Below are 24964 nucleotides of genomic sequence, written 5' to 3' on the forward strand. Positions count from 1 at the left end.
GTTTTCTCAAATCAGACATTGTTTTTGCTTGCTGATTCCATGCATGTTTGTGTTGTAAAAATTTTGGCAACAAATGTATCATTTCAGTAATAAGTTTTACTTTCGTTGTGGATATATCTTTTTTTATTATTCTAGAAACTTTTTTTGCAACTCCTGAGATGATTCGTTGCTCGCTGACCTCAGTCCACTTTTTATAAGAAATGAGGCCATCTTCGAAGGTATTTAATGCGGCAACTTTATGACAGCAAATTGGACAATTTCTCATCATGCATTCATCATTATCTGTCGAACATGTTACACTTTTTGCTATGTCATTTGAAGTTTTCTCGCGAATCAACTTAGAAATATGTAACTTGTCAATTATAAACTGAAAATTCTCATGAGTACTGCACAAACATGTTTCTCTTTTAGATATATTTGGTTCTAGAATCCAAAAAGGTTTGAGACGGCAAAAAGTTGGGTAACTAATCTTATAAGGATGACCAAGAGATATGAACTTTTCAAAGAGATTACGTAAAGTATCTGATAGTAGGCGTCTTTGTTTTTTTACTTGATTGCGGGTAATTGTATCTTTCTTTCCGGGCATTATTCTGCTATTTTCATCAGATTCTAAAAACTTCAATACATCTTTCTTTCTCATGGCAGTTGTAACTTTAGATCGATCCACAATTCTAGCTCTTGATGGTAATATTTCTTTATCCCTTTGCGAAATTCTTACAGCATTTCGAGATTTCTGAACCCTAAGTGTATTAAGTTTAATCTGTAACTTTTTGATGGTTTTTTGTTGGTTTTCAATAACACGCTTTAGTAGACTATAGTTACGCTTTTTGAGTCTTTCTCCAACAACTTTCTGACGGGTGCTAGTTGAAGATGCCGGTGATGAACAGCCAGAAATCTGTGATGGACACTCTAGCGAATGATCCAAATTATGAACGTTTCCTTGCAAAGATTCGTCATCTGTAGTTGGAGGTGAATTTTCAGCTGCAACTCTCATTGCACTTTCTTGTCTTTTCTTTACTTGTTGTTTAGCTCTGTACTCTTTTCTCCAAATAGCTCGTTGCTTTCTTTGTTCTCTTGGTGTCATATTCTCAATAGTCTTGACTTTTTGTTCAGCCTTCCTTTTCTGCCACCTTACTCTTTCTTTTGCTTTAGCTGCTTCGTATGCTACGGGATCAGACTTGATTTTATCTCTTCGCCGTTGCTCACACTCTTTCTTTTTTCGTTTGCGCTCCTCTTTTTTTCTTTCTGACTGAGTTCCCGCCATTTTAATACTGCTGACAAAAAATATATTTGTCTAATATTGCCTTTTTTAAAACAATATTAATACGGTTTATATATACATATAAATTTAAATAAACAAGCTACCAACGTCTCCATTCCATGGACATTCCTCCCACTCCGTGGATAAGTTGTGACCATGGCGTAGAGGTCCATGGAGCGTAGATTTTTGAACGTTTACCCGAGTGACACAAAATTCTTGTACATTTGGAGGTTAGACAGTAGTAATTCATTAAGATGTTCAATTAGAGAATATATTTTCATTATGAATCTATAGGAATACTTACGTATTACTTCTTAGGAATAATCCACGGAGTTGTTCATTTATGCTTTCTAATTTTAAGTCTTTTGAAATGTAATCCTCAAAAATATACTAAGCACTACAGGTGATGCACTGACACTATTTCTGTCAAAGCGATCGTTAATAAGTTGCCACTTTAAGAACAAAAATAGCCCAAATATTGTAATATGATTTTTTTATAAACATTTGATAGTTGAAGAACATAGCGTTCATGGAGTGGTAAAAAAACTTGCCGGTGAGATTAAAGCCGAAACTTAGGTACAGTAATAGGTAATATTAAAGCAAAAGTTATGTAACAGCAATCCCTAACCTTTTAGCATATGATTATAATAGATAAAATACCACGTTTTTTTGAGAGAACATGCCTAAAAAAAATGTTTTGATTATAAACTCGTAGTTGTGACAAGGCATGGAGCGGAGTTTTCACCTATTTAAAAATTAATAAAAAATTCTACATAATAATTATAGCTATTTTGTAAATAGGCACTTTTAAAATAAGTATGTAGGTTAGCATTAAATCTAAAACTAATACAACAAAGTAAAAACTTTAGTCGTAAAACATGTGTGACAGTTTTGCTGCTCAATTTTGAGAATGGCCCTTGTAAGACTGGCGTCATCGGCATATAGTAGTAGGTAATTGCATATACAACTGAACTAGCCTGTTACTAATATCTATTTTACTATTTGTCAACTAATGTGCAAGAAGGTTTCCTCACGATGTTTTCCTACACCGGACGCAAGTGCTCTATGAAAACTACATGAGACAAGTAGGATTCAGATTTTTCGATGACAGGCGGATGATCTTAACCATTGGACCACCATCGGTTCTTTTATTATTATTCTCATGCTAATAACATTTTAATTTGTCTGATAAAAATCTGTTAGACGTAGTGAAACACCGTACTGGTTGACAGTTTAAGTTCACTAACTAGGTGTTGACAGGTAGTCTTAAAAGTTATGTCAGGTGCCTTTAGGCGACTGGAATAAAATCTGACACCGGTGTTTGCAATAACATACTAGATAAGAAATATAGTGCAATCATTATTTATGTATTTGGAGTCTCGCAAACTTTGTCACTGTTCGCCCCGTGTCGATCGAATTTCACAGAAACCCTTGGGTTATATGTGCCTTAAGGTCACTGAGCGCTCATTTATTATGACGACAATCAAACAGACCTGGCCTCATCCCTTGACCTTTAAAAGAATAGAATCTGTTGACATTTTCCCTTGGGAGCACCTGACTTAAGAGAAAAAAGAAATCTTCATTCCGTATATGTACTTATTTTAAGATAATTTACGTTCTAAATCTAGGAAACAACCGCTAAGAAAGGAATTTTGGAAATTTCAGGGAGTGAAATAGGAGTTGCAAGATGAACTTCCAGATTCTACTTCGATTTTTTATTGGAAGCCGCGATCGATATCTAGTTCAATATAAAATGTATTTATTACCTTATTCAAAAATGGAACTATTGTATTGTATGTGCCATTCTATAGCTTATACTACACAGTTACTGCAATACATATATTTGAGTTTGAGTTTAAGTTTAGGGTTTATATATCCATATTGTTATTATAAATTCGAAAGTCAGGCTGTCAATTCGTTACGGTTAAACCACTGCACTGGTCCAAATTTTGAAGTAATTTTGAACAGATATAGTTAATAACTTCTAGTAAATAATAATTTAGAGTTGTGTAACTGTGCCATAGCGAGTGAATATTCCGTGTAAATAGTTATCAAAATGCTTTGTTGAAATGAAATATTAGATCACAAGTTAATTTATTTCAGGCTTAGGTACAATTTTGCATACAGATGTTGCTTTATGCAACTATTGAATAATGCAGGAATTGCAGCGTTCCTGTTTCTGGTCTAAACTTGTTTATAACTTTATTAGTTTAGGTTACTGTGCAACTTTGTGCTATTAGGGTAATAATTGCTTAAACAAGTTTGGTACTGTTGCTAGGCTGTCTTGAGACCATTGCCATGCTATCTTAGTAATATTACAAACTATCTGTTACTAAGTTTGACCATGGTTGAAACTTTACCTATTACAATTTTTATCATAATCGGCCCAACGGTTTAGCCGTAACAGCGTGTCAGAAAGCAGACAGACTTTTGAATTTTCAAATTAGCTTAGCTTAAATTTAAAAAAAAACCTAAATGTTAAAAAAAAACTAAAGCTAAGCTGGTGTAATTATTTAAAAAAAAACTGTTATTCTGCCATCGATTTTATAAAGCGCCATTGACTATCTAGCTTTTTCACTGAATTGTATTGCAATCTCATACTTTTGGAAGTACCCTATGTTTTAATCCATTCTCATTTCCATCCAATCCGTTATCAGCTAACTCAATACCAAATTTCTTTTGCCATTTGAGCGTGAAGAAGTAACAAATAAACTCACAAACCTTTATAATATTAGTGGGATTTGCATTTTTTTTTTCAATTAATAACAATAAAAACTAGTCACTTGTGACTAGTCACTTGTGACTAGTCACTTGTGACTAGTTTTTCACAAGTGACTAGTTTTTATTGTTATTAATTTCGAAAACAAAGTAACGTGGTAATATTTGTATTGTAGTACTTGTACTACAATACAAATATTAGCACGTTACTTTGTTTTCGTTCTTTGGTAAAATTAAGTAAATAACGTCGCTCTGTACGAAACAGAGGCGACCTCTAACAAAGCGAAGAGAAGAAACGAAAACAGAACAAAAAATGGCTGCCAGCAATCCAGATTGCTGTTTGGTTTTTGCCAAAATACCGCTTTTATATCCAACGTGACGGTTGCATGTTTTTATTTAGTTTTACCTGTGCTATTTATCTCTTTGTAATGAAATCATGCCAATTTGACCCTTGTCTTGTTATGGTCGAGCTTATTTTTGCGTGTACATTCAATACGACGTAGCCGAACGACCGCAGGTGCTTTAATAAATGGCTTGTGTTTCCGCCCTAAAATAAGACTACTCGCCTACTATATCCGCTCGAGGATGTCGACGACTAAGGGACTTATAGCTTTGTTAGGAGGGCATCAAGGGCCCTCCTAAATATCACCTATGAAGAATCAGAAAAATTACTTATAGTTTTCAAATAATGTTACTTGTTTCTTTTGTAATATAAATTATATATATGATTAGTTTTGTACAAGTATTTAATATTATTATTATATTATTATTATAATACCTGAAACACAGGATGATTTTTCTTCCTAGCTCAGGCACCCTTTGTTTTATTTTATTTTAAATCTTAATCTTGCTCTATTGTATAACTTTTATTTAAGTAACAGTAATAAAGACATATTATAGCTATTATAGCTTATAGCACAGTAACAATATTCCGAAGGAAGGTTGACCAAGGGCCGGTTGTAAAAAGTTACAGTCAAATCTTTGAAATTTCAAGGTTTGTTTTGTGCTGCCCCCGGCTTCGCGACGTCACCGCCCTGGATGTAAAGGAGAGAATCGAATCAAAGTGTGTTTTTTGACATTAATGTCTTCTAAATATTTTTAAATCGCAGAATTTTCTTAATCTCAGTACATCAAGTTTTACGAACGTTACGTTTTACGACGTTAGTTTTATTAAAAGAAGAATTAGCTAGAACATTCATTTGAGACCGACTGACAAAAGACCCAAAAATCCATTTTAAAATCTCTACGGATTTTTCAAACTAAAAAGTATAAAACAAGCTAAATGTAGCTTTGTCGTATCGGATAATGTGAAAATGCTCTGTGGTATTAAAATTCACGATGCAGCCAAAGTAGGGTAACCAACTAAATAAAAATATATACAAAGGACTAATATTACTGAAAAAAAAAAACTCGGTTATTCCGTTTCTGTCCCAAAATAGCTATTTCGATATATAATGTGAAGAGCAATTTATGCATTATTTAGGGCCAATCTATACTAATGTCGAGAAAATGATAAATTGTCTGCTCTGGATCTACACACGAGCACGGAGAGCTGTTTGCGAAATCCCATCGCACTAAGTTGCCTTTTCCGTAAAATGCCACCATCATGGTCACCTTAGCTAGGTGCAGCTTGATTTTTGTGCATTGTTATGCTGTAGGCGTTGGGCCAAGCTACAGGGGAATGCTGTGGGAATTGACAATTCAGATCCAGTGTTACCTCACTGTTGGATTTCTAACAATTGTTTGTGCTATTCTATTTGAGTCTAAAACTATACTGAATTCGGTGCGTGACAACTTGTGGGATTTTTGTATTTAACTTTGATATTTTGTAACATTTTGAAACTTTATAACGTAAAAAAAAGAAATGTAGCTGTGAAATAAATAAATATGGATAACACTCAACGGCCCACACTAAACTTATTTTACGGCTCCGATGAAAATAAAAACAAACAGGGGCATAACACACCTAAAAACGCAGACAAATAGCTGTGATCACAAATCTACACTGCGCGGGAGCCGAAATTTCTTTAAGCGAAGTACTTTGTCATAATATAGGTACATTAAACTAAAATTTAATATTTTTTATAAAGTATGAAAATACAATTATTAATTGATAGTAAAAGTGAAGAATATTTTAACGAAGAACATTTGGCAAAACACATTCTCCACCTGACTTTTAAATAAAAGAATTGAAAACCGCGTAAAGACCTCTAACACACAGATAAACAGAGCGAATTACAAATATACAAAAACTCAATTACAAATACGCAAAAAACCCATATCACAAATTAGGCAGGCTAGTTAGGTAGGCAAACATAAGACCTTTTTGATTAAAAAGCACAGACAACGAAAAGCTCCTTTGTCTCTGTAACAATTAAACCAGAGATTTAAATTGGGCTGGAAGCCGCACGCCTTGTGACCAAGCGTGCCCTATACTTAAACAAAATTTAGAATAATAGACCTAATAACAGTGTGGTTCCTCCCATGTGCTCTGAGGTCGTGAAATGTTTTCCCTAGAGACTACAACATAAAGTTCTTCAAAAGCCGGGAAAAGTTTAATCTAGGACTGACAACGCGCGTATGTCACCCTAGCAGGCGGTTATACGCTGTGGTATTAAGGTATATATTTAAATATTCCATCTGCCGTTTCGTGAGGTCCTCACTAAAAACTGTTATGAACAAATTTCACATAACTTACACGTACGTGTTGTGCCCCTGTTCAAAATGGAGCCTACTTGCTTGTCCCCCGTTCTAGAAAACCTGTACTCGATATGATCTAATATTGACCACATATAATAGGTATAAACAATATAGATTCATTATAGCGCTTCGACACACAAAGCAGAAGAATTATACATGCAGAATTAGTAAATTGAGTATGTGCTGGTACTCGGTGGTGGGAAGTGGAGACAAAAATTTTAAAAAGCAGTTCCTGTGTTCCGATGCTTTACGCCTAAAGAAGAAACCGAGAAACGCTCAGAGGTGAGAAAGAGAGACTCTGTCGCGCTTCATGTTCAATTTTGATTTCGTACAGAAAACAAGTCAAGTTATAATGCTAAAAAAACACATGGGAGATAGCAATTTTTCATAGGAAAAAAATATCACGGAAAAAAAAAACTGACATATTTTGTAATACTGCGGCATCTAGCATATTCATGAATCTATGAGTTGTACCCACAAAAATTTTGTGCGATTAGCTTTCATTGCCAGTTCCGGCTTTGGACCGTTTCGGGTCCGGTTTTCCCCGGAAAAGGGACGTACGTCCGGTTAAAAATAAAATGTACAAACCACGGGGTTTTGGTTAAATCAGAGTTGTTAATGAAACAACCGTCGGCTTGTAATTACTGGTGGAAAAGAGGCTATCTGTTTTACGTTGGTTATTTGTTATTGTGTAGTTAATATTGATTTTGGACGTATTGTGAATTAAATAGTGTTATTTTTAAGTACTATACGTCAATAGTACGGGTATGTATAAGAGCTCCGGTGAAAATCAACGACACAAATCAGATTATGCAACTATCATGTAATTTATAATTAATTAATTAAATTTAATTTATAACTATCCGTGAATAGTTACGTCAAGAGTCAAATGTCGCTTTACTGTCAAGGTGTGAACTCGCTTTTCACTTCGATTGCAAGGAAATTGACAATAACGTTATAGGTATAAAACAGAATCCTAATGTTCGCGCCCATTTGTCGTGGCTAATTAAATTACTGGCCACATTAAGCTGAATAGAAGAAGAGTTTCTTTTTTGCTCTTGAGCAAAGGCGAAGATTTTACAATACAATACAATAATACTTTACTGCACAAATTAGTTACATAGTATACATAAGCACAAAATGTATTATCACACATATTAGTACGCATTAGTCAAAATCAACTTTTAGGCCGCTTACAATCCAATCATAATGTCGAAATTTACGAGCGTGAGAAGTGAATATATTTATTTTTTCAGGTGGGTTGGCTACGTGCAGAAGATCAGACAGTGTTGACGATGCACGAGCGAGCAGTGCTGCCGGCGAGGTACTCCATCAACTTGGACGCGCCCATGACTTGGCAGTTAAGGATTAGACGGCTGAGAGCCGAAGACAGGGGCTGCTACATGTGTCAGATCAACACACAACCCAATATGAAGTACCAGATTGGCTGCATCGATGTTTACGGTGAGTGTCTTCCAATCGTGTTTTAACTGCAAAAGTGGCTAGATAGAAGAATTTTACGTAGATTATAATAGTACGAGCTGCAAGCAGAAATTCAAGAGTTCCATCTATATTCAGTCAACTTTGGTGTTTCCGGTCTCATGGGCTGTAACGCCGTGCAACCACGGGTAAAAAATAAACCTTAATATTTTGTAGAATCGGCTGTGATTTTACAACTGGTCGCCTGCTTGATGTCAACTCCCCTTGGGATACGAGCGGGACACGAGCACTCATAAGTTTAATAATATCTGACACTGTAGTACCCAGTTTTTTTTTAGAAAACGAAAATATGCGGCATTTTCGTCAAAACTGAAATTCTACCCTTCCGACCCATCGATCAGCGTCTTAAGTTTCAGATCAAAGAATGTATCAGATATTGTTCTGTGTGTAAAACAATTAAACTCTTTGTAAAATCAGTTTCGCCCAAGTTACTCGTAGATTACCATTTGCCGTGATCACTTTCTCTTGTTAAATATCAATGATGTTACATCAATTTCCAAAATATATTTTTTACATTTATACTAATATTATAAATGCGAAAGTTTGTCTGTGTCTATCTGCCTGTCACGCTTTCACGGCTAAAGGGTTGGGTCAATTTTGATTAAATTGGAATAGATATAGTTAATGGCACAAGGTCAAACATATACTAACGCACGCGGATTTGCAGTTAACAGCTAGTTGGAAATTAAAAAATAATTGTATTCACTAATAGAGACTTGATTATTTCTTTTTTTAAACAATATTTTTATATTATTTTTGCTTATACAATGCAATCAAAATCTCATTCTAGTTTTACCAGAATAATGTGTGTGTGGTCTGAGGGCGCACTTCTTGAAATTCTGTGAAAATATGCTTGGGATTTAGTGAACATTTCAAAAGAATTGTGAAATACGCCATCTTAGTTTTAAGCAAGTTATTCTAAAAATACAAACAACACTTAAAATTTATATCAAATTGAAATGTGTAACCGAAAAATAGTGAAAACTAAATATCATCTCCTTCATTCTTCAATCTTGACATGCCCCAGAAACGGATGGAAATAAAAGGGTGCGGTTTAAATGTACAGCCTTCTACCTGGCAGTCCAGGGTGATCGTAACCGTATATCTTCATGGATATTTTCGGGTTGGAGCGGCGCGGCCGAAGCCGGAAAATGTATGGCCGAATATTTTTGAAGGTTGCATCGAAAACCTTTTGCTTTTGTTATTTTTTTTGAATAGTTTGAGAATAATTTTAGTTGAATAGTATCACCTATCATAGTCGTATCTCCTCATGGCTGAGGGTCGTGGTCATTACGTGGAATGAAACACACACAACAACTTTCTTGGCATTATTAACGGAGTGGTTTGCCATTGCCTTCTTCATTTCACACACAAGTTAATAATAATCAAGTGTGCAGGTTTCCTCACGATGTTTTCCTTCACCGGAAGCAAGTGGTGGTCTATGAAAACTACTATACATGAGTCAGATTGGTACCTATACAAACTCATGTGGCACGAGTAGGATTCGAACCTGGGACCTTTTGATCCACAGGCGGGCGTCTTAACAATTACACCACCACCGCTTCATAAATCCATTTAATTTAGTTTTTCTAACGTCGCTAGAGAAAAATCAGGTGGCGCATTTTACGTATTCTTTCTAACCAATCACAGTGTAGTGTTGTTATCCTTGCGACTACACGATGCCACAAAGAAAGAACTATATCCTTCTTAGCGACAACGCGATTGGCTGGTTGCGTCTCACCATCATTAAAACAACGTCAAGTCCCCAGAAGAAGACTAAAGTAGTCAAGTCAAATCAGATATTTTTTCTATGTGTCAAAAACAAAAATATATATATATTGGGCTTGTATGATAGTAACAAACTAGTGACGTACCTAACTAATATTGCAGTCATAAAGCGTTTTAATGCAAAAGAATGCTAAATTTCACTATAATCATTCCAGCCTCTTTGTGCCCACTGCTGAGCATAGGTACGCCACTCTCATCTAAATTTCACTATAAATTAAATTCAATTCAATTAAAAGGACAATTTTGATTATCACTTTTCATAAATTTTATTTTATACACAGACAACTAACCCACTGACGCCATAACAACATTTCTGTATATACTCACACTTTGTATTTATTTGTTGTCAGTTTATGTTTTACAATCGCCTTAGACAAAGACAAAACTGACTACACTATAATCAATTCCCCTACACATTTCATTCAAGAAGGCGATCATTAATTTAGTCATTTGTATCGAGAGTGGGCGCTGACAACCCTCCACTGGTCTCTAATGGTCTCATGTCTTACCGCACCCACGCGCATCGATCGTCGCCACTCATGTCAAGTTATTAATGTATTCTAAGGTTTATTGCGCTCTGATAGGTACCTCAACCGGGAGTGGACAGGTAATGGATTCCATCATGAGATGATGCCAGTAGTTTGTAGCTTTTTGAGATATCACTATCATACAGACAGCTTCTACAGCTGACGCGTCTATATCAGGCGGCGTTTCAAAAAGACACTTCACTTATATTAATTTATAATTTTATTTTGAGTTTTTAAAAATAAATAATACATTTTTCATTTCTATTCACTTGTCAAATCTGTTAATGAATTATTATTAAGGTGACGATAAATATTCGTATATAATTAATGCTCTTGAAAACCATAGAGGATTAAATTACAAATTTATTTTTAATTCGGCATTGCAGTTAAATATTCTATGTAACCCTACTACGGGGAAGTCACGCGAGCCTCCAGTGGAGCCCCACACAAGATTATATTACCTTAATCTCCTGGATTAACCTGACTTAGGACCCCAACTTACTGCAAATACGGCAACTTAGGGTGTGTGTCCACAGAGTTAGTATCGCAGAATCCGTCATCAAAAAATAAAATTGTAAGAAATGATAATGGTCTTTTTGTCATGATAGTGACAAACACTGATTAAAATTTGTTCCGTTCGGCATTTCTACTCATCAGTGGTCGTTCCAAAATGCGAATAGTTTGTAGCATTTTGAGAAATATAAGTAAGTACCTAATAAAAAAATTGTCGAAAAATATCCGGGCCGAAGAAGAAGGTGAAGGGTTGGCTCATGTCTTAAACCTTTACATTTTAATAAGAAAATATTTGGAATGAGTTAATGTCACGATCTTAACGTTGTATGACACCGTTTTTATCAGACTAGCTCCATATAGAGTGAGGTATATCGGTCAATTTAACGTTAACTTTAACCTGCGCAGAAAACGCAAAGTACGCCATTTTGTCTAAACGTCAGTGGCGTGCACGTGAAAGTCAACTGACTCTTAATTATATTTATGCAAAACTTCTGTATTATATGATTAAAATTTATGAGAAACAATCCAAGCGGTCATTATTTACGGCCAGTTAAAAACGATACGACAAATTAAAAATTAACACCTGATTTTAAAAATGGAATATTCGCGTATTCCTTCCTTTAGTTCTAGCAACACGTTTGCACTGACGTCACATCCGCTCGCTCCACTATATATGGGTCGCCGCGCATGTAGCAGTCATAATTACATGCAACGGCATCCCCGGGTCCACCACTGTTCTCGATTCAAACTTTTTCCGTGTTGAAATACTGGCTGGTTTGTATAAAATAAAATGTTTTTAGGTTTTTTTATGCATAGGAATTATGGTAGGTATATCTCATAAAAAAAATAATTGTTATCGTAAGAAATGCACGAGATTGGAGCCACAGGTAAATTCTAGTAAAATAAAAAAAGCATAATTTCTTACACGAAGTTAACACTTGAAATTGACGAAAACAATAATCATAAAGAAATAAAACAGCGCCCTTCAAAAGGGCAAATTGTAATCCTAATATTGTATGAGGGTTAATTTATAAAATTTTGTTAGTCCCTAACCCCGACGGAGTTTCGCAATTTTGCCGGGCAATATTTGCATTCGCCAGAGATTTCTTTTTCAATTTCCAAGTTGTTCGTTACTTTATTCGGCGGGTGTCACACGGCAGGACATGGAACTTATACTATTACTTGTGAGATTGATATAAAGCGCTTATAACGCTTTATATGTTGCTAGTTCTGTGAGAAAATTTAGATTTTATATGAAAAAAAAGGGCCATGGCCCATTCTCCTTATCCATCTATAAGGAAGGCCTGTGCCTCAACATTGGAGACGTTTAAATGGCTGTTGATATAGATTTAAGTTTTTTTTAACACCACATTGTAAAAAAATGTAAACTTATGTTTTTGCAAATAAATAATATTTTTCTTTGTCTTTAAAAAATATGGAAATTGAACAGAAAATATGATTATCGTATTAAATATGGTAATATTATATATTTGAAATAGTGGTTTAGTCTATTGAGCTCTCTCTCTATTATTCTCCTAGCTACTTTCTCGACTAATATGCTTCGAAGGTTTATATAAATATAAAAATAAAATCTTATGAAACTAACCTGGCACTATCAATTTAACACGGGTGGGGGTCAGGTTTATCTGTCCCTGACTGTAGGTAAACAATTAACCTGAATTTTCCACGGGAAAGAAGCCAAGGGGTGATGTTAGTGGTATTTGAATTGTCTCGAAACCTTTTTAATTTACTTAATACCGAAGTCAAATCATTTATTTAGAAATCAGACCGACAGACAGACAGCGGGAAGCGACTGTTTATGGGCGTTTCGACCGCTGTGCGGCCGCGTCGTCATTATGATTCGTCAATTTTCTTGAGGAAGGAATCATTTCCAAAATCAATCATTCATAAAATTGAAATTGATCACAGTACAGATTAATGATTTTAAAGTCAGATAGTAAAACTGATTTTGGTTAAAATTGGAAAAATTGACAATGACGCGCGGCCGCAGCGGTCGAAACGCTCGGAGAACCATAATAATTATAAATAATTATGTAGTCAAGTTTTATACGTATCCCGTGTGAAGCCGGCCCGGGTAGGTACTTAAAATAAGGTACTTAAAACCGCATCTATTTGAAACACTCAAAGCGTTTTCCGGATGCCGTCTCGGAAAGGAGCGTCGCGTGACACACATATTGCATTTTAAAATGAAATTCTTAAGTAAAAACCTGCTCGCGTCGAAAGGAAATGTAAATAAAATACCACTTGGCGCTGGGCAGACGAGCAATACAGAGTTTTGTGGTAAAATTCCACAAGTAACTAGCATTTTTTTTTATTAGCGTGTAAAAACATAATTATACACCTAAACCTTCCTCAGGAACCACACTATCTATTGGTTAAAACCGAATGAAAATCCGTACAGTACTTTTTGAGTTTATCGCAAACAGACAGACGTGGCAGAGGATTTTGTTTATAATATGTAAGGATGGTGTCCCACTTCGCCATTCATACCTGTCTGTTGCGTATATCTGTATCTACATGTGTAATGAAAAACTATAAGGCTTTAGAAAAAAAAACTTTTATTTTCAGACAGCAAAATCCGTAGAAGGTTTAATAACACATTACACTAAGTTAGTATAATTTTGAAAACCTTTAAAAACTAAAATATATATTTTACACCTACTTACTAGCGAGGTATGTTTCTATAAAAAATCTTGTTTGTTTGAAATAACTTTATTGCATAATAAAACACAAATTATTTATCTATTGTGGCGCTGGCTGTTAGCGAAAAAATAAAAACATTTTAAACGTTTTTTTTTTTTTTTTTTCTCTAAGAAATAAAAAAAAATACGTTGCTAGTGTGCAGTATGGTGTAATACAAAGCGCCATAAGTTGGTTATTGAGTCAATTCTCTAGTGGCGACAAATGGAATAGTGAAAGTTTGTTAATATTGTTATCGGAAAAGTTGTACAATTTCCTTGTATTGTTGGATATTAATTATAGCCATGTAACTAGGACTTGTGAATGTGCCATGGGATTACTAAGTTATTTGCAATTGGCTATTTGACTGGGTAACAAATAAATTGCATGAAGGTATAAAAATAATTAAATATCCCTTTAATTGATCAGTTTTATTAATTACGAGAATTACTATTTTTTCGGTCTAATGAAAGTATATTATTATTAGAATGGTTTTTGACTCCAAAATCCGTGACGTTACAATACATCACTGTCATACAAATTTGATTATAAAATTTTGTTTTTGACATTAGAAAAAAATATCTATTTGACTATTTGAAGAATAGCCAAGCCGTGTTACCAAAATTGAATGATTTTTGTGGATGAAACGATAAAAAAAAATATGTCTATATACTGTACAACTGTTATATACAACTTATAATAATATGATTCCGGGCGTTTCAATATAAAATTGAAAAAAAAATGATCGTAGTACCTAACAAAAAAATTCATACATTCGAAGATACTTAAATAAAAAACATCCACTGTTTTTATCATCCGACCAAAATAACGCGTAAACCTATAAATATTTATTTGAGCAGGGGAACCGAACGCACGACCCTCGCTGCTATCTTACGCTCACGCAACCAGCCGTGAAAAAAATTACGATCCCATTCCGATGGATTGCAGGTTTCAAGTATCGAGTGAGACGTTTACTGTGAAGACTTACCTCAAAGTTCAATGCACTCCACCCTCATAACACAAAACTTCCCATTTCATTTCAAGATTTTGTTCCGTTCTACGCGTTCAGTGAAACATAATCTTCTAACGTTTTTTTAAACATTTTTTTTCTTCAGCGCATTCACACAAAGGAGTTTTGCAACACTTGCCGCAATACTGCGTTTCAAACTGGTTACTGGCAACTGTGAAAAGTTTTGCAATTTATTTTTTATTTGCGCCTGTGATTTGCATGAGTATGAAGGAAATGTCGCGATTCCGTTTCCAATTTCGAACTTGTTCCATAATTGAATGTCGCGATGTGACTGTAATCTACGCGATTAGATTTTTTTTACATTCATCTTGTACCTGGCTGAGGGGAGATTTTTATTAAATTGTTACCCTAATTTTTTATTATAAATTTTTATTTTCTTTTCTTAATAGTTGGCATAATGGTTTTATAAATATTTGTTGTCGAATATGAACTAAACAAGTAAAAAACTTACCTTAGACGCAAAGAAATCTAGTAAAAAGTTAATAAATAAAAAAAAAAAAAATTACAAAACCAAACTTTTCGTTTTTTCACGGGTTTTATATTTTACCAGAATTGCAGCTTCAAGAACGTTAATCCTGATTTGAAAGCAATATCCACGAATTTCGCCCTCCAAAGTATCGGCTTTGAAATGTCACAGAGGCTTAATTCTTGCACACGTTTAAAATTGATTGATTGATGTTTGCTCAAAAGGCTATACCAATTCTGATCCATGGATCATTGATCCACGTTTTATGGATCATTTTGAGTGGCGGTTGTAAACCGTTTTATGTGTGGAAAGGTTGAGTGTGATGAAAGCGAGTTTCATAAAGGCGTCGGTTTATAGGGATTCTATTTGATATGAATTTATTTGTTTTTATGTTTTTATAAATTGGCAAATTATATTGAAGAAATTCTCGAAGCTATATAATTTTAATTTATTAAAACTATTAAAATATGCAAGTGCTTTTATAATATTTTTTTGTTATTATGAATTGAATATGAATTATTGAACGAAGGATCGAAATAAAGGTTCCTATTTGAAACGCGTGCTCGAATCGTCTGGGGGATCGTGGTGAAATAGCAAGAGATTTTCAATCTCCCGGGTGATTGAAATAGGGGATCCTAGTGGAACGAGTGGGAACTTGTTTATTATAATGAAATTTATACATTTAATTTCATTTTACACCTGATTGTTTTCACGTACCAAGCACATATGGCATTTTTTAATCTAAATATTTATTTAAATACGAATAAAGTTAAACAACCAATAGCAAAGATGAAAAGCTGGAAAACATAGAAACCTGTGTTGAATGGGAATGTTTTGCCGCGGTGCGTTTAGGGGAAAAACTTGGAGTATTAAACCAACCGGAGAGGCCTGTTGGCGTTACCGTCTGCCAAAGGTTAGACCGACACTTGGCAGAAACTCGATTTTAATCTTTATTTTTAAATATATATGTATTGTGTATGTAGATAAGTGGATTATTAGATTATTAAAATTAACACACATGATTTTTTTTATTAATATATTTCATTCCTTGGATGTTAGTAACGGCGCTCCACAAAGCTGTATGATAAAATAAATTAATTATTAATCACGAAGGTTTGATCGTTAAAATAACGATCAAACCTTCGTTTTAACGAAGGTTTCAGTTTAACGAAGATAGATTATTTACTACCCAAAATAATGCAATCGTATTGTTAATGGATTTTATAGTGTTACATTTCTTCATAGCTAGCAATATCTTGGGATAAAGTTACGAGTTACGGTGTTCAATCAGATTCTAATTAAAATTTAGGTCAAATTATAAGTTGGGAATTTTTTACATGTTTGTGAGTGAATAATTTAGTCGAACAATATATAAGTAGATAACATTGTAAGACTTTTTGAAATTTATTTAGCATAGGAATTAGCGTTTTCGGCCTCCCCGGTTGGTTTACCACTTTAAGGGGAAAAAGTTTATTATTGCGAGTCAGGGACGATAAATCACTACAGTATTGTGGAATTTTACCTTTAGAATTCTAAAGTTCTAAATTAAAAATATTACTTTACTTCCACACCAAATCAACAAAAGTTATAATCCTATATACCTATAACTTTTGATGATTTGGTTCGGATTGAGAATCGTGAAAGTGTTTTGAATTTCAATCAAATCAATTTTTTTGGAAATCGTTGGTCCTAACTTCTAAAAGAGATGTTGATACACATAATTTTAGCTTTTGATTTCAAATTGCACGATTGAGTTTTTAATTGATATGCGTCTAGTAAATTTCCCGTGGTTGCCCAAATTTTCGCGTTTCATTAACATTAATAGGGTAAAAATATAAATCATGACTAACATATTTGCAGCTTGAATAGTGGGAGAACAAATAGCATTATAATGCAATTATAATGCAAAACAAACTGTCATATAATACTCTTGATTAATGCAAACGGCATTAATCAAGCGTCTTATATGACAGTCGTATAGCCCCGTTACCTCATTACATGGCGACCCTGTCAGTTGTACCGTTATATCTATTTAATATGCTACCCCACAACAAATACCCTATTTAAGGAACCTTTATAACACGGGTAATTTTCTTAAATTATCAGTATTTTTCTTTTGGAGTTTAGAAAAGTTTTCGTTTTAAAAATTGGCAGGCCCTTAGCAGCTATTTCTGCGCTCACTTCGTTTTTATCGCTCAACTCTTTGGTCCCGAGCCAAATATAAAATTTGTTGTATATATTTTGTTTTGTCCACAGTTAGTACACACGTGTATTTTCTGATAAGGTTAAATGTTTTAAATCTTTTTCATATTTTGAAATTGTTCTTATCTAAGTCCACATTTTTTCAGATTCTTACGCAAGCATCAATATACGTAGACATAATATAAAAGCATATATATGAGAACGTATGATGTATATAAAATATAATTGGGCTGATGAGTTTAATTAAATAACGATTAGATTTCGTGTTGATTATGAATAATTTTTTCCCAAAAAAATGAAAACAATAGTAATAAAAGTGTTTATACTTCGACAAAGATCTTAAACATGTACATAATATAAGAAATGGGCGAAACCTGTTGAAAAACTATATAACTTAATAAATAACTAAAGGAATATGTTTTCTATTTAATATATTTTCAGAGGATATTATTTTGTACGAACTCTTTCGCTCTCTATTGCAATAACAGCTTATATGCGCTGGTAGCTACCAGCGCAGTGACAATGACATGTGTTTTAATATTTCATTAAAATCGGAAAGCTAGATTATATAGGTTTTTAAATTTATTTTCTTCCACAGTGCCACCGGACATCGTCAGCGATGACACGTCAGCTGACGTCTCGGTCCAAGAGCTGGAGAATGCCACCCTCACTTGCAAGGCCACAGGTCACCCTCCTCCGAAAATCACATGGAGAAGGGAGGACCACGAGCCTATACTGCTGAAGAAACTGCAGTCCAGAGATTTTGAGAAAGGTACGTGTAGTTTACATTTTAGAGTTTTGATTACGTTGTGGTTAAAGTTTGATTCTTGCACAGATGGAATCTGGGGTACTCTAGGTACCATTCATACTTCCATATACTAAATTGTAAAGAATAGGAATGTAAGGACTGTAGATACAAAATATTACTTTAGTAAAATCATCAGACGATCTTGTCAGCCATCTTAATGAAAAATGTACGTGTCTCTCTCTCGTCACACACGCGAAATGAGCTTGTCACAAACCACGTGTTTCATGAAAATGTGAAAATTCCCGAAAGTTTTTAACATGGAAACATTAGGAAATTCATAGAATAGCTTTGATTGAATAATATATTTATTTAAGTAGGTACTTAGTTAAGTAATTAAAGAAATAATGTATTTAGTTATTTTTTTTTATATAGAGTATATGCATGTTAAACTGATAATATATTTTTCCAACTAGAATCTTTTAATAACGTAAGCACTATCCTAGTTGATTGAAAAAAACCATTTCGTTATTTGTCATGTCAATAAAGTGTATGATGATATCTACACACGTAATTATTTACATATCAAAATATTTCTTACGAACTAACATTTTTTTTCCATTAACGATCGACTAGTAAGTAGAGACCTCTATCGACTAAATACTAAACTTGAAAAAGGCTCTTATATAATATGGCTCTAATAATAATGGAACATACTGATATTAATAAATATTGTGATGGAAATACATTTTATGATTTTAATTTATTATTTATCGATTCTGTTTGATAGAATCAAATGTTTGGGTTAAATTATAATGAGCTAGCGGCACGTCCCGGCTTCGCTCGGGTAGAACCATTATAAAATAGTGGCCTATGTTACTTCCGAGCGTTTCGTCTGTATAAACAAAACATTTTTTAATTAAGTCAGCTTGTCTACTGGCTGAGCGCGCGTAAATATTATCTAGGTTTTATCTAGTTGCGGCTAGTAAACACGCCAATGTAGTTATCTATGAAAACGTAATAGCCTAATAATAATAAGCCTCTCTTCCGATTCCTTATTCATGTGCTTTTAATTTATGCAGTAAAGTATAAATAAACCCGTCATGTTTGAGCTCGATCCGCATATGGGTTTTTTATAATCAACCTTGTTATATCCTAAAGTAAGGAAAACATTGAATTTTCTTTGTTCAATCTCTTTGACATATAACCATACAATGTCTTTTATATTGTATTCTATTTTAAGGAATCGATTGAGACTCGATTCTGTACTGTGGCCGTTTGCATTTGAATAATTGATGTGTTTGTCAGTTCCCTTATTTAGTCATTTGTATTTTTGAGGCGGCGGCGGCGTCGAGTTTAATCTTCATACATTAAAATGTAATCAGACTAATTTGACTAATTTCGTTTCAATTGCGATCTATTATATTTTAAACGCTATGATTGGGCCATCAGGTTATTTTATTGTTTTTAATATGCACAAAAAAGTTTGGTTTCATTTTACGTACATACGAATGCGTTAATAAACATAAAATACCTATATAATTTGAAAGTATACTATATATTAGTAAATCGTACAATTAAATGGCAAGATGCATTTTATGAAATTCAGTACAGCTAATTTTTTTAATTACAAAATTACGCAAATTTTGTAGTGGATAGAGTCAACTATACATATATTGAATTACCTCCATCGGTCATCGTAAAAAAAGAACCTGAAAATTCAACCGGTCGGCTGCCTGTCAATCATCCAATGGTATTGTCGCCTAGTAGCTGCCTAGGCTATATGTCCCTTAGTCGTCTCGTACGACATCCACGAGAGGATATGTAGTGGTTCTATTCTAAGGCGGAACCACACATCATTATATGAGGTTACCTCTATGGAGCGGTACACACATGTCAAGTTCTATCTATGGAGTGGTTGGTAAAAGCGGCGGATTTACAATTAATTCGGTTAGACAGTTAAGCTGTTAAAATACTTCATTAAAATTAGTAACGCACAAGCTAATTATGGTTTAGTAGTGATCATAATTAAAATGGTTTACCGGAAATACCCGCGAAAATTAATATAATTATTTATGAAAATTGCTGATGCCGGAAATATATGTAAATTTGAGGATTATGGCTGTTTTGTATTTTTTATTTATTCATTAAATCGCACTATATCGAGTATCTCACACACAATCCATACTAATATTATAAATGCGAAAGTCCATCTGTCTATCTGTCTGTCTGTTCCGCTTTCACGGCTAAACCGCTGGATCGATTTTGGTGAAATTTGGTATGCATATAGTCCTGTTCAAACATAGATTTTTTTTCAAAAATCAACCCCCAATTGTCTATAATGAACGTTTGTGTTCTGCTTTCGTTGAATAAATCACGCGGGCGAAGCCGCGGGCAAAATCTCGCGGCACATTTCCATTTTTCACCACATATGGCTGAGGGTCGTAGTCAAGAGAATGAAACCCTAACTACTTTGTTAGCAATATTATTGAAATGATCTGTCATTATTTTCTCTCGAAACATGTGGTGGTCGATCAAAACTAAATTATATTTACGTGAGTCGGATCGGTATACAAACTTATATGGCACAAGTGGGATTCGAAACTGGGCCCTTTCGTTACACAGGTTCATTATATTAAACCACCCAAGGAAGGTTCACAGTAAAATAAAATAAAAGAGATGATGGGAAACAGACAGAGGTTTTTTATAGGAGCGCAATAGCCATGTATAATTCGGAGTTTCCAGGAAATAATAAAGGAATAATGTTCAATTTGTTGGATACGAGAGATAAACTATGTAATTTCTTCCAGTTGAGAGCTACGTGGGTAATTCCCTGCCTCTGTGGCGGGTGGACCGCAGACAAATGGGCGCGTTCCTCTGCATAGCGTCCAATGACGTGCCACCGGCTGTCAGCAAGCGTATCATTCTGCTTGTCAATTGTAAGTATACCATTTCACCTTGCATTGGTGAGCTACTAGGGTAAGTTCAGTACCAACGCGTTCTATTATGGCCGCGCCACTATTGCTTCATCGTCCTCTGTTGATTTGACGTTAACAACTGCACATAAATCTTATGGAGATTCGATCGTACTGACGCACGGCGATGGAGGCAAAACCCATGGAAAACAGCGGAGCGGTAAAGCGCGAGCGGTTAAGCGCTGTACCGGTAACGGTGAACGACGCAGAGATGGAGTCGGACTTTCGGCATAGATATAATTCATCATAATATATAATTCATAATTTAGTATTCTATAACTAACGCTGAGGATCTCGATGGCGCAATCATATCATCGGTAGTTAAGCAACTTTCTCAATGGTCAGTCATTCGCTAGATGATAAACAATTTTTTGTCTCGAACTCTTCCATGTTTCAAAAGGTATGTTAAGTTATTAGCCGTCCTTATCCATCGATAAGCCCCAGCAGGGGGCATTATTAAGATAATAATTAATATTAACATTAAATAGAGCGCAAGAGAAAAGTATATCAGACTATTTCACGAACATAGCATTTAGATTAATATAATCCAATAGCAACAGAAAGCTTGTCTTTATACGCCGTTCACGTGACTGCGCGCAGTTTAAGCTTAGAATGGAAACTAGAAATATATCTTAAAAGGAATTGTAAGTAGAATTCGTAGAATAGAAAAGACTAGTATTTTTAAGAATAAATTGACCTGTTTTAGGTATATGGGAAATTTGGTGGAGTAGTTCGCACTTTTGGCCTGCTGTACGGCGGTTATAATTGGACCAACCGCACACACTAGCACCATCACCACAATTTTTTAATTACCAAGCAAAAAACAAAAAAAAATAATAAAAGATTATGCTACACTAAGTACTTAAATGATTTTATTAGAACGTATTATAATTTTCTATAGAACAAAGTTGCCACACTGAAAAAAATCCTTGCCGTTAATTGTGGCGTTGTGACTACATTTCTTATAATGGAAAACTATAATACTATCCAATAAAATCCTTTATCTAGTGTAGCATTACCATTTTTACAATATATTTTTATGAAACTTTCCCAACGAAAACTAATATTATTTTCTAATTATATTTCTCATATTTTAAATATAAAACTGTATGCATATAAAGACGTGTTATTAAGCTGAAATGACGTATAATCTACATTAAAACATTATACGAGTATAATGCGATAGTACAGATATAACACACTCAAATTAATTTATTTCCTAGATAATCTTTTACGTGACAAGATAAAAATACGGCATCAAAGTTTAGAAAATCACAATGAAATTAAAATTATGCCGTAGTCACGGCAATAATAAAATTTATCTAATTTTTTTATGGATATCGATGCGTTGTAGGGAATTGAATATATAGCTAATTATAACAAGTTTCTTACCAACATCCGATTATAATTTTAAAATTATTAAATCAGTTCTTTTAAAACATTTAAATATAACCTTTTTATAGTTCTTTAGGAAATTATTTAAAAAACTAATCGGAAGAAAGTTATATATTTTAATCATACAGGAGACAATTAAGGAAACATGAAGAAACAGGAATAAGGATTATTTGATAAGATATTTTGTGTCAAAATGATATACAATATATCATTTATTTCTATGATTGTTGTCACCTGATATCGACTTTGTTATCTGTGTTTTACTAAGTAGGACAATAATAAAGCCAAAGATTTTGTTTGAACTCGCTAATGTCTAAAACTAATGATTTGTAAAAATTTTCCGTTTTGTCTCAATTTCTACTTTCACTTGTTTTTGGTAAGTGGTTATGTCGCATCGCAATCTCAGTGAAGATCTCAGAAAATACCATCAAAATCATTTATTAGGCACTAGCGACCGATCTCGGCTTTAATAGTCTTTGGATAAAAACACAATAAGTTATGTATAGTAAACACAATAGTAGTACAAAATCTAATATAACTATACCTAAACCATCCTCAGAAATCACACTGTCAATTAGTGAAAACCGCATGAAAACCCATGGAGTTTCAAGCAGTCACTCAGTCGGTTTTTTAATTTATCGCGAACAAACCGACAGAATATAAAGTCCTCTGCTGCGAAGATTTTGTTTTATAATATGTAAGCATAATGAAAATATGTAAGGATATAATATTTTGCCACAATCCAGGCGATCCCAGCCTCCCCTTTAATGCGATTTTCTCTGTATTTAAGAGGAGGTTTGTCACAGGGAAGTCCTAAGAAATACCTTTGAGTTAGGTTTTAACCGGATTAAACCACTTCTTGTAATGTAACCTCGACTGCAGTAAGAAATTCAACCGAGGCAAGAACCTAATACTATATTATGTTTGATCTACATTATTCACAAAAAATTATGTTTAGTGTTTTATGGTACAGTCAACGGAATTTCACCGTCCCCAAATTCAGTATGAGATCGCCGCAAATGCAACTGAATAAAGATGCCACACTAGCCTGAAAAATAAGAGGAGTATCCTAGGTATCTAGGCGGATAATAATTGTTTGAAAATTTAGGTAATTTATTGTACCTACATAAGTCTAAGTGGAAGAACGAAATTGATATAAAAAATATTTATTTTGTACAGTACGTACGTAATTAAAGAAGATAACATTTTATCCATACATGTAATAAAGTTCTAAGTGCGTTATGTCTGATACGTAGGTATGATACATAGATAGTAAAGAAAAATATTTATGGGGGACATTTCTGAAACAAATAAAATCCAGTCTGTCTGTGTATTTGTTCCCGTAAAAACTTTGACGACCTCGATGGCGCAGTGGTAAAGTGCTTGCCTCTGAACCGAGAGGTCCCGGGTTCGATCCCCGGTCGGTTCATGATGGAAAATGATCTTTTTCTGATTGGCCCGGGTCTTGGATGTTTATCTATATATGTATTTGTTATAAAATATAGTATCGTTGAGTTAGTATCCCATAACACACGTCTCGAACTTACTTTGGGGCTAGCTCAATCTGTGTGATTTGTTCATACATTAATTAATTAAATAATTAAACTACTGCATGGAATTTGATGTCAGTTATGTAGCAAACGGTCTAACTTAAAATTTGGAGTAAGTTTTATCGAGATACTTTGCTTAGAACCTAAGATATGGACAAAAAATAAGTTATGCAGCAGACGCATGAAATAATGAATACAGAATAAAAATGAAAAAAAAAAACGATAATTTTCTATCTTACAAATAAACCCGGTTTAACACGGGATAACACGGGATAACAGAATAACCCGTGAAAAAGCTAAAAGTAGAAAGTAGAAAAAGTATGAAGGTGGTTACCTCAACACTGGCATGAAAATTTAGTGTGTAGGTAAGTAAGTTTTGAATTCCTTTTTTCTAAAATGTAATTGTGTTCCACCAGTCGCTCCAACAGTAAAAGTGCCAAACCAGTTGCTGGGCGCTCCGCTGGGCACCGACGTCAAGCTCAAGTGCTACGTGGAGGCCTACCCTAATACAATCAACTATTGGATCAAGAATCGAGGAGAGATGTTGCTTGATGGGTAAGACTTTTAGATGTTACCAACTGTTTATCATTCGTTGTAATTACTTCTAAACTTTTATAAAAATATTTAAGTTTTTCATTTTGTGCACAGTAGCGCCATTTATTTTATAAAGCGCCATTGATTGTCAGACTTATTGAACAAATACTTTCAGGACAAAAAATACTCATATGTTAATCAAATGTATCAGGTACCTCAATACCAAATTTCAAAAATGGCCCAGGGGTTTGAGCGTGAAGAATTAACAAACAAATGCTCACAAACATTGAATCTTCATGGTATTAATGGTAATAGGAGTGGGATTTACAATATACATAGTAGATGAGATTAAAATTAGAA

The 24964-nt window shown here is 34.1% G+C and overlaps 1 protein-coding gene across 1 annotated transcript in view; it reads left to right on the plus strand.

Moving 5' to 3' along the window:
* Positions 1 to 24964, plus strand: part of LOC128675841 (limbic system-associated membrane protein-like) — a 45489-nt gene that overhangs the window by 13713 nt on the left and 6812 nt on the right. Inside the window, exons 3-6 of the mRNA XM_053755545.1 lie at positions 7936 to 8143; positions 18004 to 18177; positions 20961 to 21089; positions 24487 to 24625. Of these exons, the coding sequence (XP_053611520.1) occupies positions 7936 to 8143; positions 18004 to 18177; positions 20961 to 21089; positions 24487 to 24625 (650 nt within the window). The remainder of the gene's footprint in view (positions 1 to 7935; positions 8144 to 18003; positions 18178 to 20960; positions 21090 to 24486; positions 24626 to 24964) is intronic.

Source organism: Plodia interpunctella, chromosome 15, assembly GCF_027563975.2.
Source record: "Plodia interpunctella isolate USDA-ARS_2022_Savannah chromosome 15, ilPloInte3.2, whole genome shotgun sequence".
Lineage (NCBI taxonomy): Eukaryota > Metazoa > Arthropoda > Insecta > Lepidoptera > Pyralidae > Plodia > Plodia interpunctella.